Source organism: Choristoneura fumiferana, chromosome 25, assembly GCF_025370935.1.
Source record: "Choristoneura fumiferana chromosome 25, NRCan_CFum_1, whole genome shotgun sequence".
NCBI lineage: Eukaryota > Metazoa > Arthropoda > Insecta > Lepidoptera > Tortricidae > Choristoneura > Choristoneura fumiferana.
Genome location: NC_133496.1, coordinates 15,142,836 through 15,162,162, shown reverse-complemented (window position 1 = coordinate 15,162,162; position 19,327 = coordinate 15,142,836). Strand labels below are relative to the sequence as shown.

The window sequence follows — 19,327 nt, the reverse complement described above, 5'->3', positions numbered from 1 at the left end:
GGTCCTGCAGGTTCCTGCAGCTAACTTATCCTCGACACAAATCAGCTGCATTTCGTGGTAGTTTTCGTTACGCCGCCACCAAATGTTGGAACAACATTCCTCCACCCATTCGTGCGCTAAAATCAACAACTGGTTTTAAATTTAAATGTAAAAACCATTTTTTAAACTTACAATTGAGAAAATGAATAAGTAGGCACCTCTCAATCTTACCTTGGATTTTTTTTATTTATTTTTCTTTTTCACTTTAGGCGCTCATAATGTTTGTTGTCCTTATTAATAAGCTAGAAACGTCGATTTCGCTTTACCAATTGGCGGTAGACTGAATGAGTTCGGTTTATTACGTTACGTTACGATCTCAAAAATGTATCCACTGTTGGTTGGCGTATTATTTAGTCAAGTAAGATACTTTTAATAGAAATACCTGTGTTTTGTTTTAAGGAGTCAAGTATGTAGCATGTTGTTTTTAAATAACCATTTTAACAGTAATATGCATTATTCATATTTGCAAAGTATACTTTTGGCGGTGACTTAAAACATTTCAACTGCACACGATTGAACTGTTTAAGCCGGTGTTGCCATACAATTTAATATTTGTTTTATTTTATTTTAAATTTTTATTTTAAGTTAGTTTTTAGATAAGGTCCTCACTGAAAATCAGCGCCAGCGGCTTGCCTTAGCATTATGCTGAGTGGGGACCTGTTTAGCGTCATGTATGTCTTTATTTGTTCTGTTTGTTCCTATGTTTGTTTTTATGGCGTTAAATAAATGTATTTTCTTTCTTTCTTTCTTTCTTTCTTTCCTATGGAAAATTTCGCCATATACTGAAATGTACTTCAGAGGCCCATAAGGGGTCCTGAAAACGCCTGAAAACGGGTTTTCAGGTTATGGCGTCATCGGATAGAGGGTGGCCTGAAACGGACTGAAAACATGTTTCAGGCGCCTGAAAACAACGGTAACTTGGCTGAAATTTTGATAAACTAATATGTGATAGAGCATCCTCTGAAACGGCCTGAAACCGTATTCCAGCCTACTGAAAACGCCTCCAATGGGTCGAAAAGCACGATCAAAGTTCCACCTAACCCACCGCCGTAACACTATAGATTAGATAGTCGATGCCCAAGAACCCAACAGGGCAACACTAACTTGGTTTACACACCGCCCCCTCCGGAGGAGGCGAGGACGCCATCCCACAGAACACCACACGTGGGCGACCCCACTATTTTAACCGATACCGGTACGTCCCGAGTAGGTTTTCTCCCATCAGACCTCAACCTGACTGAGTTTCTTGTCATTTCTTTGGGACTAACGTAGTACTGAAACGGTTTAAGAAACAATCCGATTGCTTTCATAACTCTCCGTTAGCGTTCAAAATCCGAAGTTGGCTCAATAGGAGCACCTTTCGTAGCTAAGATAAACTACCACTTGCTGAGCGGCCTCTGAGCGTCCTATGGCTGACATGATGATGACACCAGACACTCACCAGCAATAACCAGCACGTCGATGAGCGCGAGCACGGCGAGACTGACGAGGCTGGCGGGCTCGTCCCAGCGCACGTCGTCCAACAGTGCCGCGCATGCGGACTCGTTCAGCGAGCGCATAGCGCATGGCCCGGGCGCTCACGCGCATGCCGGCCGCATGGCGAGCGCGCGCGCAAGGTCAGGGCGCCATTGACTGTCGACAAAGAAATACTTCGTTAATAGCGTATCAAGAGTAACCTTATAACTTGGAACATGAAACTAATGTGAGACTTATTTAATTTAGTTGATATTAAGTTTTTAAGTTAGGTATTTAGTTTATCTGCTTCGAGAAAGGGATCACTCGTCGAATCCGACTCGGCTGGACAGTGTTCCCTGGAAGCTTCGCATTGTCTTTTCGTCCAAATTACCGCAGTGTTTGAAGTCAAAAATCTTTGACCGGTGTGTGTTGCCAGTGATGACATACGGACCTGAGACGTGGGCGAAAACGATGGGCCTCATAAAGAAACTCAAAGTCACTCAAAGGGCTATGGAGAGGTCTATGTTCGAGGTTTCTCTGCGGGATAGAATCAGTAATAATGAATCCGCAGTAGAACTAAGGTTACCGACATAGCCCGAAGAATTACGAAACTGAAGTGGCAGTGGGCGGGGCACATTGCTCGCAGGACTGATGGTCGATGGGGTCAGAAGGTTCTCGAATGGCTTCCGCGGACCGGGAGACGAGCTGTTGGTAGGCCTCCAACAAGATGGAGCGACGACCTGGTTAAGATCGCGGGATCGCGGTGGATGCGGAAAGCACAAACCGGTCTGAGTGGAGAGCCTCGGGGGAGGCCAATGTCCAGCAGTGGACGTCTTTCGGCTGACATGATGATGTCAAGCTAAACTCGATTTAAGTCGTGAGTTATCCAGATTTATTTCATTATATGCCCCTTTATTTAAATACATAATATATTATGGGATAATTGACACCAAACCGAATTGAAGCCGTGGTGGCCTAGATGACCTATGGTCTCTCAAGCAGAGTGCGTATGAAGTTCCCAATCCGCACTAGAACAGCTTGGGATCTACGGCCATAGCACTCTCGGTCTAACAGGGGGCCTGTGCCCTGCACTGGGCCGTGTATGGGCCGAGATGATGACGATGATGAATTTAAACCAATGAGGAGCTCTTGGCAGGCGAGATCGGTAGATGGCGCTAGTCACGAGAAGTCTGTTTGACGTTAGTTTTTCCTGTGAGTGGCTCATTTAGTTGTAGGTATTCGTTGAGGAAATGTACAGTAATTAAAAACAAATAACAATACAATACAAATATTCTTTATTACAAATCAGTACAATAAGATAAGTTTACACAAAGGTTCATAATAAGATAAGTCTTGTTAACTTTGTCTTTCACAATGACAGCTAATAATCTATCGAAATTTCCAAGGTCCATTAACTCTCAAACATCCATCTCCTAATTGCCCATTATACGTACTTAGTTAACTTAAGAGCAGCAAGTTACCTGCAAGTTAGTATTAAAACAACGAAGCATGAAACCCTTCGCCGCAAAGTTGGTTAAACGATGTAGATAACTAGTATCGGGTTACAAGAGTTAAAGTTTGCAATTTAACGTCTAAACGTATATGAACATGGAACTGTGGGTGTATGAAGCGGGCCAAGGCATAAGCTGAAGGTACCAAAAATATACTAAAAATATAATACTTAAGAGAGCGTTTATACCTGCTGAGCTGGCAACGTTGCATTTTTGATAATTTTTCTCGATTCTCAGCTCAGCAAGTTTAAGAGGAGAGGCCTTTGCCCGGACACTATTGCAGGCTACAAAAACATAATAATAATAATAATATCCATTTATTGCCAAACTAAAAATACCTATCAATACAGTGAACAATGAACATAAACAAAACAGCAGATAAAAAAAGACATACAAAAGCAAAAACAAAACAAACACGTTACAATACAAATAGGTACTTATGTGACAGAAGGCTCGCAGTCTCAGCGTTTAATGCTGCCGGTCGAGGGAACAGGCAGAGCTGATTTCCAGACACAGTAATACGGGAAGGGTAAGACTCACAATTACAGTACATTGTGTCTTAAGGGCGGTAAATAAGGAATTACGAACGAGAGTCTATTATTAGAAGCCCGAAGTCGAAGACTGTGGGCTCTAATGAGTCCATGTTCGTAATTCTAGAACCGCCCGTGCAACATACAATGTTTTTCATCACATTTGCAAGTAAAATTTTATATTTCTAAAAGAAAAAATATAATTCTTCCAAATATTGGCGATACCTTAGGCTGCGCTCTTAGCATGCGCCGCAACGTGCGTGTGCAGGTGGTCCTGCAGCAGCAGCGCGCGCAGCTATCAGTACGCACATTGACTCATTTACCGACCTTGGGCTTCATGACAAGCCTCGTCTTAGGTGTCAAAGTTAAGCTACAATTGCCTCAGTCTTTATCTATCGCGGCAACCATAGATGGAGCAGGACAGAGCATAGGGGAGCAGTAGAAAGCTGACAAAGGAAAGTTTTGCAATCAACTTCGCTCCCTCTTGTACCTTAGAACACGTCACCTCAGGCCCAAGACTTTAGTTCCCTAATTTACCATCGAGCCCGGCTTTTGTTTGGCTTTCTAATTACTCTACAAAACTCTATTTTTGGTCGGAGACAGAGCCAAATTAGTTTAGCCGACTAATTGTTGGGGATCCTGAGAAATCTAATTTTAATTGGAGGCTCAAGAGCTTTTGTCCAATTTTTAAGGATTAAAATAATTGGTGGCAGTTTGGCTTTAGCCCTTTAGGGGCTATGTTTGAGGTGTCTCTATTGGATCGAATCAAAAATGAGAAGCTGCGTAGAAGAACGAGGATCACCGATATAGCCAAGCGGATTAGCTCGTTGAAGTGGCAGTGGCCTGCCCATATAGCAAGGAGAACAGATGGTCGTTGGGGCCGAAAAGTTTTCGAATGAAGATCGTGGATCGGCAAGCGCAGCGTAGGATGTCCACCAACGAGATGGACGTATATTGTTGTTAAAGCCACAGGTTCACGGTGGATGTAGAGTAGACCGCTTTCAACCATAGACAATTGGAGAATTTTACGTATAATTTTTATACTCGTATCTCTTTCACCACAATGTTTCCTCAATGAAATCTAAGATTATTGAAAGCAATAAAGTTATTTGCACGCACGCACGCACGCACGCACGCACGCACGCACGCACGCAGCACGCACGCACGCACGCACGCACGCACACACACACACACACACACACACACACACTAATGTCGTAAGAGGCGACTGAGGATATAGGTTAAGGTATACCGTAGGCGACAGGCTAGCAACCTGTCACAATTGTACCGTGTGGCTCCGTTTCGTGTGCTCTGTCTCCCTCATTTAGGAATACAGGCGTAATGTTTGTGTGTTTAAAATATTAAAATGCAAAATGTGTATTATTATTTATGTGCCATTTTGAATACATTCATAGGTTTTAGTAAATTTTAAAAACGATTCAGTAACTTTTTAAATTACCTGTTGTGTTAAAAATAACACCCTGTCCGTGAAAATACGTCAGGTTACGTCAGCGGCACCAAACGTACGGGGTCTGCCTATGACCTATGCCCAAACAGCTCCATACACTCGCATCCAACATGTATGTTCAGTTTTCCCCTGTATGACCTAATTTCCGTAACGAGCCGGTCGGCAAGTGCAAAGTAAAGTAGACAGAGAACGCACTATAGCGCCATTAGCTTTTAACGTCAAACTTCTATATGTATACTTTGCTTTATGCATCAAAGCGGTGTCGACATAGCTAGCTCAAAGAATATGAGTGCGAATTGAGATGCATAATTTTTGTAAGTAATAATATAATAAATAAACAAATAAACAATAAATAAATATCATGGGACACACATCACATCACATCATCAGCCAGAAGACAGCCACTGCTGAACAATGGCCTCCCCCTTAGAACGCCACAATGAACGACAACTCGCCACTTGCATCCACCGGTTTCCTGCAGCTCTCACGTTCACCTGGTGGGAGGCCTGCCAACGCTTCGTCTTCCGGTTCGTGGTCGCCACTCGAGGACTTTTCTCCCCCAACGGTTATCTGTTCTTCGAGCGATGTTTTGCAGGTGGTAGGACCTTGTGCAACGTCCGCCCGGATTGCTACCACCATCTTGCTCGTTAATCCTGCCGTGAATCAGCAGTGCTTGTTGTGCACTGTTGTGTTTCGGCGTGGAGAGTAAGACAGCCTGAGAAATTACTGGCACTTGAGGTATCCCATCTTAGGCCTCTAGGTTGGCAACGCATCTGCAATCCCCTGGTGTTGCAGGTGTCTATGGGCGGTGGTGATCTCTTACCATCAGCAGACCCACTTGCTCGTTGCCATCCAATCAAATAAAAAAAAAAAAAAGATGTGGCCCGCCCATTGCCACTTCAACTTGCATATTTTTCCAGCTATGTCGGTGATTTTAGTTTTTCGACGAATTTCCGTATTCCGGATTCTATCGCGCAAAGAATCTCCAAGCATAGCTCTCTCCATAGCTCGTTGCGTGACTCTGAGCCGCTCTAAAAGGCCAACAGTCACGGACCACGTCTCAGCGCCATAAATCATGGGACATTTGACATCAATTGAACCAGTCCCAAACTAAGCAAAGCTTGTGCTATGGATAATCATACTTATATAGATAAATACATGCTTGAATACATATTAAACATCCAAGACTCAGGAACAAACATTCGTATGATTCATACAAATGAATGCCCGGGCAGGGGATCGAATCCGGAACCTGGAGCTTCGTTATCAGGTTCTCTAACTACTTGTCCATCCGGTCGTTATGTTTGTCATAATACCCACCAGGTCCCACCTGAAGACCAGCATCATCATCTCATCATCATCATCATCTTTTTTCTCATCTGTCTGTCGTATCTGTAATTATTGTCTGCAAGTAAAAGTCACGAATAAAATGTATTTTTTTTCTTCCTTTAATTTCCCGCCGAGACCATTAACTTTTCAAAGAAATGGTCTCTATATAGGTTAGGTTAGGTCTATTTTATAACAATCAGGAATAATTTCTAAGATGTTTATAGTATTCCAGATAATTCAGTATAGTTGGAAAACTACGGACATTATAAATCAAAGTGCAATATGAGCAATATCTTAAAACCAGCTGAACCGATTTTAATGAAAAATTGCTTAGCAAGGAAACCAGTTTTAATTTGAAAAAAAAAGCGCATCACATTTTATTTTTAACCCCCGACGCAAAAAGAGGGGTGTTATAACAGACATACACACAGACACACATAGCGCTCCAATTTATAACACCCCTGTTTTTGCGTCGAGGCTTAAAAATAGACCCTTTCATACAGTATCATCAACATAACTCTTATCAATCATCCTACAGTTACAAAAAATATAAAGCCACAACGTCCCGCTCTGATTGAAAAGCAACAGGCTCAGCCATTAGGGATGTGAGATTGTGACGGATAGCCAAACTGTTTGTACGCAATAACGACGGTAATAAAGAGTAAACGACATATGCAATTTTTACATTATCCATACAAGAACCGTATTGGTCTTAAATAATACCCCTCTTTTTGCGTCTGGGGTTAAGTGTGAATGTTGAATATTTTGTACTGCGTCAACGTACGTGTCTTTACAGAGTGATGTTGCTGTGTGCTATCTTACATATGACAATCCATACTAATATTATAAATGTGAAAGTGTGTGTCTTTGTATGTTTTTTTTTATTCGACTGGATGGCAAACGAGCAAGTGGGTCTCCTGATGGTAGGAGATCACCACGGCCCATAAACATCTGCAACACCAGGGGTATTGCAGATAATACACACACTTCAAAAATTCAAAATTAACACAAAAAAATCGATATATTTTAGGTGAAAGAAGTGGTGAATATAAATGGGATTCCAAATGCAAAGGAATAAGGCCTCCAGTCAGTTTGATTTTATAGAGATGCAAAGAACCCTTGACGCACGGGTTTGACTCGCACTTGGACGTTTACTTAGTCACAGATTACGGGGTAATCTGTGGTTAGAGTTGATGCGGGTGGAAGTCATGCAAGTTACATTTAGATTTAAGTCGTCAAAATTCTTCCACGCCGTGTACACTGCAGGTACGTACAGTGTTTCTGTGCGATTGCTTTTTCAATTAAGCCTCGCTAATGGAGGGCGCTCCAGTGGGTGCCCATCGAGATCGAGGCCTACGCCTGCGCAGAGAACGTTTCAAAACACTTCAAAGAATTTAAAAAAAGATTTTTAACAGCACCTCACCATCATACCAGCCGGGCAGCCTAGTATAAGTCACTATGTTGGACACAGCCACTCAGAATGAAAGGTTTGAGCTGTAGTTCCCACACGGGTTCAGTGCGGATCGGAAATTTCACACAACCATTGAATTGATTTGCAGGTTTTTGCAGGCTTCCTCACGAAGTTTTCCTTCACCGTAAAGCTCGTGGTAAATTCAAATGCAATTACGCACACGAATTTCGGAAAATCAGAGATGCGAAACGGGGTTTCACTGAACCCATGGTCCTATGCTTGATAGGCCATTGGTCGAGCCACTAGGCCAACGTGGCTTGTATGTACTAAAATCCCCATTTGATCAAAACAAAATAATTTACAAAAAAATTGAAAATTTTATTTATGATTCTGATTTGTAGGAACAAAGCTAAATATATTGTGATTCATCTGTGAAATAACCAAATCTTTTCACCAAAATAACGGTAAACATGATATAAACATATTGGCAGTAACATTTATTCTTCGAGACAAGCGCAACACCTAAAAGTGCCGATACAGAAGGATTGAAGCCACATATAAAATGAACCGATTCCAACCGATAATAAAAATGAGATTTTTTGTGTGTCCATCATCCCAGCCTATATACGTCCCACTGCTGGGCACAGGCCTCCTCTCAGAACAAGAGGGCTTGGGCCATAGTTTCCACGCGGGCCCAGTGCGGATTGGGAACTTCACACGCACCATTGAATTGCTTCGCAGGTTTATACAGGTTTCCTCACGATGTTTTCCTTCACCGCAAAGATCGTGGTAAATTTCAAATGTAATTCCGCACATGAATTTCGAAAAACTCAGAGGTGCGAGCTGGGGTTTGAACCCACGACCCTCTGTTTGAGAGGCGATAGGTCAAACCACTAGGCCACCACGGCTTTTTGTGTGTATTTGTTTGTTATTTTTAGCCCCCGACGCAAAAAGAGGGGTGTTATAAGTTTGACCGCTATGCAAGTCTGTGTGTGTGTCTGTCTGTGGCACCGTAGCTCTTAAACGGGTGAACCGATTTGAATGCGTTTTTTTTTTTTTCAAATCAGGTTTTCTAGCGATGGTTCTTAGTTGTTTTATTGCACTTAATCATTTTTGAACTTTTTGCATAATTTAAAGGGACAAAATTGAAGGGTTTTGAAACATTTTGTTGCCCAAATTTAACATAAAGACGACGGAACAGAGATGGGCCTCGTTTTGAAACATTCAAAATTTGCCCTGAACACATCGTGAAGAATGCTGCACCATCTGCGAAGGAATTTAATGGTGTGTATAAAGTTCCTAATCCGCATTGGGCCCGCGTGGGAACTACAGTCCAATCACTTTTATTCTGAGAGACCAAGAGGGCTACTACGAAATTGATTATATATTAAGTTAAAAAAAAAACTTTATAATAATATTCTTTATTACCCATAAGAGATCAACAGAAATTTTTTAAAAAAAGGTAGTAGAAATTCCGGGGTTTTAGGTACTAAATAAATTCTTTGCTAATGGAAATTACCAACAGTAATTTGAAATTGCTCTTATTCTCTCTGTCCGTCGCTACAAGAGGGGCTACTACGAAATTCGTAAATCGAAGTTCGTATCGCACCGTCCCTCTCACTCTCGTATTAAATAATATAAGCGTCAGCGGGACCGCAAGATACGAAGTTCGAACTTTGCACTTCGTAGTATAGGGTAGTGTTTTTCAAACTTTTTCAGGACGCGACCCTCTTTCGTTTGGAAAATATTTGACTACCACCTGCCTACCTCCACTTATAGTTATTTGTATTATCCTACGTTGATAATACAAACATTAAAATTAATTCGAAAATACAAACTGAAACGTAGTTGCACAGAAAAACCAGAAAAAGAGACCAGCGCTGGGAATCGAACCCAGGTCCTCAGCATTCCGTGCTGCGTGCTATACCGCTACACCACCACTGGATAGGAGTCATCATCATCATCATCATGTCAGCCGAAAGACGTCCACTGCTGGACATAGGCCTCCCCCAAGGCTCTCCACTCAGACCAGTCTTGTGCTTTCCGCATCCACCGCGATCCCGCGATCTTAACCTTGTTGGAGGCCTACTGACAGCTCGTCTCCCGGTCCGCAGACGCCATTCGAGAACCTTCTGACCCCATCGGCCATCAGTCCTGCGAGCAATGTGCCCCGCCCACTGCCACTTCAGTTTCACAATTCTTCGGGCTATGTCGGTAACCTTAGTTCTACTGCGGATATCATCATTTCTAATTCTATCCCGCAGAGAAACCCCGAGCATAGCCCTCTCCATACCCTTTGAGTGACTTTGAGGTTTTATTTTATGTAAGTTTCTTAAGTCTGGGATAAGTATATATTTTTTAATTTACTTAATGCTTATTATCTATTTTCTCACTTAAGTTTAGCTCGACATGTTTCGGGCTAAGTCGTAGCCTTTCCTCTCGGAGCAACGTGACTCAGCGATTGTCGGTGGGACGTTGTCACAGACGTATGGCATCAAATTTAACTTAGCACCCCTCTTTTTGCGTCAGGAGTTAAAAAAACAAGTTCATGTATACGAGACTGATAGCCCAATGCTCCACCGGACCCTCCTTAAAGACTACTTCATTCATTATTCAATATAGACGATTTATGAACCTTCGAGCAGAATTTTCTAATCGCCGTTTATATTCAAGACTGATCGTTTCGGGGCAGATAATGAATTAATTTTAAAGCTAATCAACTAAAATCGGACAATCCAACATCAAGAACGATCTGGCGAGTTTTTTGAAGCGCGAAAAGAGGTTTCTCTGCCATTAGTAATGGTTCAATGACTTCGTTCTAATGAAAGTAAAATTAGCCAACCGCACTGAGAAATCGTACAGAAAAATTTGGAAGTTTTTGATGACTGGGTTTGTTTTTAGTAGTGCCTGCGACTGTAAGCTAGAGGATCCGGTTCAAATCGCAGTAGCAGCTTTTTAATTAAATTGTTATTAAAAAAAATGTACCGTGGATATCAAATTCTAGACCGCGTTGTTTTTTCCGTTAGCTTCGTCGATTTCTTCGTCCTTTTACCTTTCCATTTTATTTTTTTATTAGGAAACAAAACGGTTACATTTTAATACAGCAACGTACATGATTATTCTTAAGAACCAAAATTAGTTCCGTTAATTATAAAATAAACTATAATTAATGCCAGCTCAAAACAAACAAATATAACCTTTTATGTTCAATTAGTACATGTATTACCTTCAACCAGCAAGACACGGTAAAAATATTAAGTATATAGAAGCCGTGGTGCCTAGTGGTTCGACCTATCGCCTCTCAAGCAGAGGGTCGTGGGTTCGACCCCGGCTCGCACCTCTGAGTTTTTCGAAATTCATGTGCGGAATTACATTTGAAATTTACCACGAGCTTTGCGGTGAAGGAAAACATCGTGAGGAAAACCTGCACAAACCTGCGAAGCGATTCAATGGGCGTGCGAAGTTCCCAATCCGCACTGGGCCCGCGTGGGAACTATGGCCCACAGCCCTCTTGTTCTGAGAGGAGGCCTGTGCCCAGCAGTGGGACGTATATAGGCTGGGATGATGAATGCCAGCTCAAAACAAAACAATTTAACCTTTTATGTTCAATTAGGTACATGTATTACCTTCAACCAGCAAGACACGGTAAAAATATTAAGTATCTAAGAAAAACAAGCTATATAAATGTAGAGAAAAAGAAAACAATCTGTAACTTAAACTTTAAACTATGCATGAGGAATCAAAGAGCAAATTCCATTATGTGAAACATATCGAGCTAAACTTGATTTCAGACGTGAGTTATCCAGCATTCCAATGTCATTTAATATAAATGGCTCTCACGGTCGTTTCACGTTCAAAATGTATATTTATTAAATCCTCCTGAATTCCCTCCAACTCCACACTGTAAGAATACACACAAATCACACAAACCTATCTATCACCACCACAACAGTACACTGACACGTTTCGAACTCAACCACAGCTCATCATCAGAGCAATACAACCGATCACCATGCTACCAGATGTTCTACTCAAATTTCTCCATTCTTGTGTTCACGGCATTGAATTCGTTAATGGTTTCGAATGAATAAGGCCACGCGTCTCAATATAACAATCGTTTACCAAAAAAAGCAACAGTAAAAGAGCAAACATGAATGAACATAATTTGAAGGAAGTATCGACAAGCGCCGGGCCCGTGACGGTAAGCCCTGAGGAATAATTAACTTGGTATACAAGTATTTGTGACATACAAATGTCTAGGGACGGAATGGTTCGCCGAAACCAAAACATTTTCGGCGAAGTTCAAATGAAAAATAATGAACAACATTTATTCTTGACATGTGTATGTCTTTATAACGGTCCGAGGGTTGCCGACGGTGCTGGCTGAAAATCAGCGCTGAGTGTTTTTAACGCTTCAGCATTATGCTGAGCCAGTGTCCGATTCACAACCGCAATAACACATACCTTTGTGTTGTTTATTTGTACCTAATTATATTGTTGTCTTGTGTTGTGAATAAATGTATTTTCTTTCTTTCGTAAAATATGTTTCCAGTTGGAAACAGACACAAGTTGTCACGAAATGGTCTCAACTCAGCATATACTCGGACTGTACTGTCCTATAAAAAAGTTTCAAGGAAAGATAGAGAAAAAACAAACATCAATTCGGTTTAAAATGTATTAGGCTCATAATTAGAAAATGTCACCGTAGGTAGAGTGACTTCTATTAATCTAAATATTTAGGAACATCTGCCATGTTTGATTTCATAATTAAATATTTATATTGAGACTGAGTAACTGCATATAAATCAGTTTTTTATTAATATCTACGGTACCTATGCATAAAAATAAGGATAAAGCTAAAATGAGATGACGAAGTTGTTGGAATGTTTAGCGAGATGTGGTGCGCGTATTTTGTTTAATTTTATTTATGACGTTATTCTTTATGGTAGAGCGTCCAGTAGTGGAACACTAAATAGACTAATAAAGAAGAACCTCAAGAGACTGCATAATAATTTGCTTAAATACGAATTTTCCCGCACTGAAGTTGTTTTTCCAGTATTCAAATCTAAAATTTACATGCGAAATCAATTTATGCGTTGGTAGAGTTCATAAATTTGGATATTTGATACTGATAGTTAATTTATAGTAGATGCATACGCTCCGTTGTATTACAGATAGCTATTACTTAATCAAAAATTTGTACCTATGACTAGTTATCGTGTAACAGCGGATGTTTGCCAGTCAGTCGTTTTGTACGAACTGGTTAACATGATCCAACCAATAAAAACAATGGGCAAGTAGGCAAGTAGGCATGTAGGAAGCCGGTTCACCCTCAAGAGACCGAATATCATAAAAGCTAATTTCACTAGGCATACCAACATTAGATATAATTTTCATTAGCCCTAATATCATGACAGATAAACTTGTATGTCCGAATTGATTACTAGACCTAAAGTTTTACATCCTAATAGTTACTTGTACTTAACATTAAATGCTCTAATATGACTAAAACTAATAATGATTATTCCTAATAATTAATAGACCTAAAGTTATGAACCCTAATGTTTACTTGTACTAAATATGTAATGCTCTAATATTACTTAAACTAATAATGATTATTCCTAAAGATGAATAGGTCTAAAGTTATGAACCCTAATGTTTACTTGTACTAAAGATAAAATATAATTCGGGCGAGCGAGTGAAGCGAGCGAGCAAGACGGTTTGGAGCAGAAGCGACTCAGATAGGTTAGGTTCAGAAGGCTAAGGCGGGAGCAAAGCGGAGCGTAGTAATTAGGGCTAATGAATAGTTAGGAAAATCAAAACTTCGGCTTATTGATTTTAGGGCTAGTGAAATTAGTTACCACGTAAATTCGGAATGCTAAAATTAGAGCTAATGAATATTTATAAAAATAAAAAAAATCGGCTTTTTGATTTTAGGGCTAGTGAAATTAAATATAACGTAAATTTGGAATGTTAAAATTAGGACTAATGAATAGTTAGTAAAATTAAAAATTCGGCATTTTCATTTTAGGGCTAATGAAATTAGTGGTAGTGAAAATAGGATTAAAAGTTTTCGGGCTTCCATAGGAGAACCTAGGAAGCCGTGGTGGCCTAGTGGTTTGACCTATCGCCTCTCAAGCAGAGGGTCGTGGGTTCGAAGCCCGGCTCGCACCTCTGAGGTTTTCGAAATTCATGTGCGGAATTACATTTGAAATTTACCACGAGCTTTGCGGTGAAGGAAAACATCGTGAGGAAACCTGCACAACCTGCGAAGCGATTCAATGGTGCGTGCGAAGTTCCCAATCCGCACTGGGCCCGCGTGGGAACTATGGCCCAAGCCCTCTTGTTCTGAGAGGAGACCTGTGCCCAGCAGTGGGACATATATAGGCTGGGATGATGAAGTAGGCATATATTAGGCTAGCCTGCTCCATCCTAGTACACATCTTCTCTAACCATCAAACGTGACTGTGGTCAAAAGCAAGCCTATTTCTGCACGAAAAAAACCTCACAATCATACATACATAAATGGCGAGAAAATCTTCGCCGAAACTGAAAGCCGAAGGACGAAACCGTCTGCCACATGCTACGCTAGCACAATGGCAGTCAAGTGCAAGCCCTCAGCACACAACAGCACTTCACCGTTCGTGTCTACGTATAAAGCTGGGTTTTTATAGCACGAGTAGCTATAGATTGCGGGGCTACAAAAGGAAAGATGCAATGAACCGTTCGAGCACCGCAATGTAATCACTACTTGGGTTATAACTCGTGCCTAGCTTCTTAATATTGCCGTTTTAGCCAGTGCTGATATATAATAATGTAGTACCTTGTTGTATTAGGCCATTCATGACAGAATTAAGGTCCTACCCACTACAATTTATCATACCATGACCGTAACAGGAATGTCTTATTCAAAAATAAGACACACAGAACTTATCGCACGCTAAATACACGAGTAATTAGACTTTTAGAATATAATTAGAATAAGCCTTTATTAACACACTTAGAGCAGAACAAAACAAAACATGACATGAAATATTGACGTTGTGTTACAAATAATAGGCCGGGAAGTAGCCCTCCCGACGATCAACCCCGGATTGTCCCGCAAGCTTCGCGGACTTAGGAGGGATCAACTCCGACTGCTGGTCGGAGCTCTAACTGGACATGCCTTGCTAAACAAGCACTTACATAATCTAGGTGTTACAGACAGCCCCTTGTGCAGAGCATGCATGGAGGCAGAAGAGACAGCCACACATGCTTCTGGAATGCTGTGGTGTGGCGAACTACCGTTGCCGTTGCCGGCCTCGCGGGGTTGCTATATCTGCTTGGCCGGCAACTCCCTACTTCCCGGCCTCTCATTTTATTTTTATGTGCAATAAAGAGTTTACATACTCGTATATACATACATACATGTACTACTAATAAGTATGAGTGAACATCACAAAAGTTTAAAAAGGATTGTCTTAGGGAAAAATATATCCTTTGTATTGAAAGGTTATGAGACCATGACCACTAACGTTTCTTAACCAACCGTCGCCGTCACGTGCCATGCACGGAGCGCCAAACACGGTGCCGATACGCTTCTTATGCGTATGACGCGCCGTCGACATGTTGTAGTCCGTGTCGCGTGACATTCCATGCCTAATACGTTCCTATTACTGCCATGGTATGTTACAGTGTAATGGGTCGATTTTTTTTTATAAAACGAGGGGGGAAAACGAGCAGACGGGTCACCTGATGGAGAGCGATCACCGTCGCCCATGGACACCCGCAACACGAGGGGAATCACAGGTGCGTTGCCGACCCTTTAAGGAATTGGTAAGATCCCTAAGTTGTAACGCTCCGGGAATGTTGCCGCTGTAAGCTGATTCCAGATCTTCGTCGTGCGAGGAAAGAAGTTTCGCTTAAAACGCACGGTACTAGACTGCCAATCATCAAGATGGTAGATACCTTAAATGTAGTTTTTTGAAGAGGTTTGTGTAGTTTTAATTAATTTTTTCAAAACTATTGTAATAGAATGCAATATAATTTAATTTAATGCAATGTTTAATGTTATGTTATTATTAAATTAGTTCATAAATAAATAATTTTCAAATTAAGTATAATATCTCGGGCCAAAACCCGCAAAATTTCTTACAACCGCCATTTTGCCCGGTAATTCCAAATCCATTTGGCTCTGACATCATTAATTCTTTATCCAGCACCCAATTATAGCCAAAAGCATATGCAAAGCATGTGCGTTTCCCTATTCTGCTTCTCTAAATAAATCCAATAATCATTATATCGTTTAAACAAATTATTGTTTAAGATGACGAGCCGTCATAGTGACGTTTTATTTTTTGACACTAATAAATGTTATTAGTGACTACCGACTGACCCCGACAAGCTTGCTAAATCCTTAGCATGTTATATTAATTCCGTATTCGGAAATCACCCCCCTCCCCCGGCCCTTAGGACGACACCTTCAAGCGCGAATGTGTCTTTAAACTACCTACACCAACAATAGAGAAGCAAAGTAGTCTATCATTTCTACATCAAAATATAAATCGCTTCACTGGCAAAATACTAGATTTAGAATTACTCTCTGAAAAGTTAAACTTAGATATTATCTGCTTAACAGAAACCTGGCTAAAAAAAGATTCAATGCAATTTAATGTAAATAGTTATACAATAGCCAGCGCCTTTTGCAGAGAATCTGCAGCAGGTGGCAGGTCTCTCATATTAGTGAAAAATGGTTTTAAAGTTCAAAGAACGCAAAGACCTGTCCAGCCTTTCTGTTCAACGTGTATGCGAGATCGTTTCTGCGGAAACGGAACAGTATTTAATTTTATATACATATAGACCACCAAACTCGAGTATTCCTTTGTTTATAAATACTATGGAAGATGTTCTAAGGAAATCAGTAAAACGTAATAAAGCGCTGTGGTCTGCGGGGACTTTAATATCGATATTTTTATCACAATCCGTTGAAAAAGACCAGTTTATTTTTGTTCTAAAATCTTTTAATTTAAATTTCTTTATTTATGAACCCACCAGAGTCACAACCACTTCGGCCACATGTATTGACAACATTTGGTTAACTTGTAAGTATTTAGAAAAAGCTGTTATCAGTGGAGTACGATCGGATCACAAAGCTCAAACAGTGAAGTTACCTCGGGCTAGGGGCGGTGTTAATCAAACCATAGAAATTAGGCCGTTGAAACAAACAAAGACTTGACCGTCTCAAAAACAAACATCGCGCAAAAAGTAAACAATTTAAAAGTAAATACTAAAAATCCAAACGAAAATTTCAAGATATTGTTAAATACTGTATGTGAGGAATACGATAAAACGTTGTAGTAAAAAACGTATTAAAATAGGAAACAAAACTATCATTCAATGAATGGGCTACACCCGGAATACGTAGGAGTAGGGACGTCTTATATGATCTTTATGATAAGAATCGTGTACCACTGATGAACGTTCCACCAGTATGTCAGGGATTCAATTATTCAAAATTATATGTAATAAAGCAAAAGCAGCCCATGTAACTAATAAAATTAAGCTGATGATAAAATTAAAACAGTTTGGAAAATTATAAATACTGAAACCGGTCGACGTAAGAACGCGGAGTCCTCTATATCATTAAAGATTAACAACGTATTAGAAACGGACGCGGTTAAATAGCTAACGAGTTTTAATACCTACTTCTCTTAAAATCCCCATCGAAACGACAAAATGTCTCGCGTCTTCCTCAAGTTAGCTGAATCGCTCTTAAAACAAAATGTATCTATTCCAAACTTAAGTAATTTTAAATTCACGCATGTCTCTCCCTGTGACATCATTAAGACTTTTAGATTTGAAAGTAGTAAAAAAACGGAAGACTTGTGGGGCGTCTCAGTTAAGTCTACATTCCATTTTAGATGTCGTTGCTCAACTTAGCATGTATAGATGAAGCGTATTTCCAGATTTGATGAAATATAGTAAAGTAGTTCCTATTTTAAATCAGGTGATAAAGATAATCCCTCTGATTATCGTCCTGTGTCCATCCTATCAGCGTTTAGCAAATATTTCGAAAAAAATAATGCTGACGCAAATGATCTCGCATTTTAATACCCATAAATCATGCATCCACAGCAGTTCGGATTCACAAAAGGCAGGTCTACTACAGACGCGGGTCATTAGTTTAAATTCATATTGCAAGCTTGGGAGAATCACATGACGCTATAGGTATTCTGCGACCTTTCTATGTTTGATTGTGTGGATCATGATACTAATATTTAAATTTTTTGCATTCGTGGCCTCGCTTAGAACTCATTAAATCTTACCTCACACAAGAAAGCAAAAAGGTTAGCGATTAACGGAACGGTATCGGAGGGATCTGTGGTCGAAAATGGGTGGCTCAAGGATCCATTCTTGCCCCATCCCTGTATCTTATTTATGTAAATGACCTTACTTATATGGTAAGCCAAAAAGTCGGGTATAGTTTGTTTGCTGACGACACGTCTTTACTGTTCAAGTTAGTAGAAAAGATACCGACTTCATTGAGCCCAATGAAACCCTGTCCGTGATATCCGCATGGTTTGCTGCCAATAATTTGTTACTAAAATCCTAAGAAAACTAAATGTATTAAATTCTCGTTGATAAAATTCATCTAGCTCGAATTCAGTTTCTAATATAAGTTAAATGGTCAAACTATTGAATTTGTAAAATCAACAGTATTTTTAGGAATAACGCTCGATTCTAAACTACAGGGACCTCTACGTCACAGCAATCGCGGGTAGATTGAGCTCTGCTGCTTTTGCTCTTAAATACGGCAGCTTAAACCGATGTGGCGACGGCACGGTTGGTGTGTATTTGCTTACTTTAATAGCATTATTTCGTACGGCCTTATATTTATGGGATCTGCTGCAGACATTGAGTCAATTTTTATCTTACAAAAGAGAGCAATTAGAGCAATTTATAATTGAAGACGCGGAATCTTTAAGATCTTTTTTAAGGAAACAGATATCTAACCCTGCCGTCGCTTGAAATAATCATGTATGTTAGGAAGAACATATGTGATTTCCCACTAATCGTAAGCCAAGGCTACTAGAAGCACAGGGAAGCTTAAAGTTCCATCTTACAGACTGGCTAAACCAAAAAGTCTTTTCTGGAAAATTGCATACGTTTTTATAATAAAATTCCAAAAAATATTACTAAATGAAACGGATATTCAGATCTTATTGTTAAGAAGACATTAATATCAAAGGCTATTATAAAGTATATAATCGGATATTTGGAAATAATTCCGATCCGCATTAGCGATCCCTTCAAATAGCGAACCTACTGTGTAAAAATAAAGTTGTGTTAAATACTTGTATGTATACATATCATTTAATAATATTGTAAATCTGTTTAAAAAAAAATTTATATACCTCGTTGAGTTTCTTGCCGGATTCTTCTCAGCAGAGGTTTTCCGAACCGGTGGAGATTTTTTTTTGTGACATTCATAAGTTGCTTGTGATAGCCTAAATTGAATAAAGATATTTTTGACTTTGACTTTGACTTGACAAATAGCTGGTTGATTTAAAAACCGGGTTGATAGGCAAATATACTGGTCGGCACG

General features: G+C 40.1%; 1 protein-coding gene across 1 annotated transcript in view; it reads right to left on the bottom strand.

Annotated features, from left to right (window-relative positions):
* Positions 1-19,327, bottom strand: part of Oamb (Octopamine receptor in mushroom bodies) — a 182,182-nt gene that overhangs the window by 71,192 nt on the left and 91,663 nt on the right. The window contains exon 2 of the mRNA XM_074107037.1: positions 1,481-1,671. Within this exon, the coding sequence (XP_073963138.1) occupies positions 1,481-1,598 (118 nt within the window). The 5' untranslated portion in view covers positions 1,599-1,671. The remainder of the gene's footprint in view (positions 1-1,480; positions 1,672-19,327) is intronic.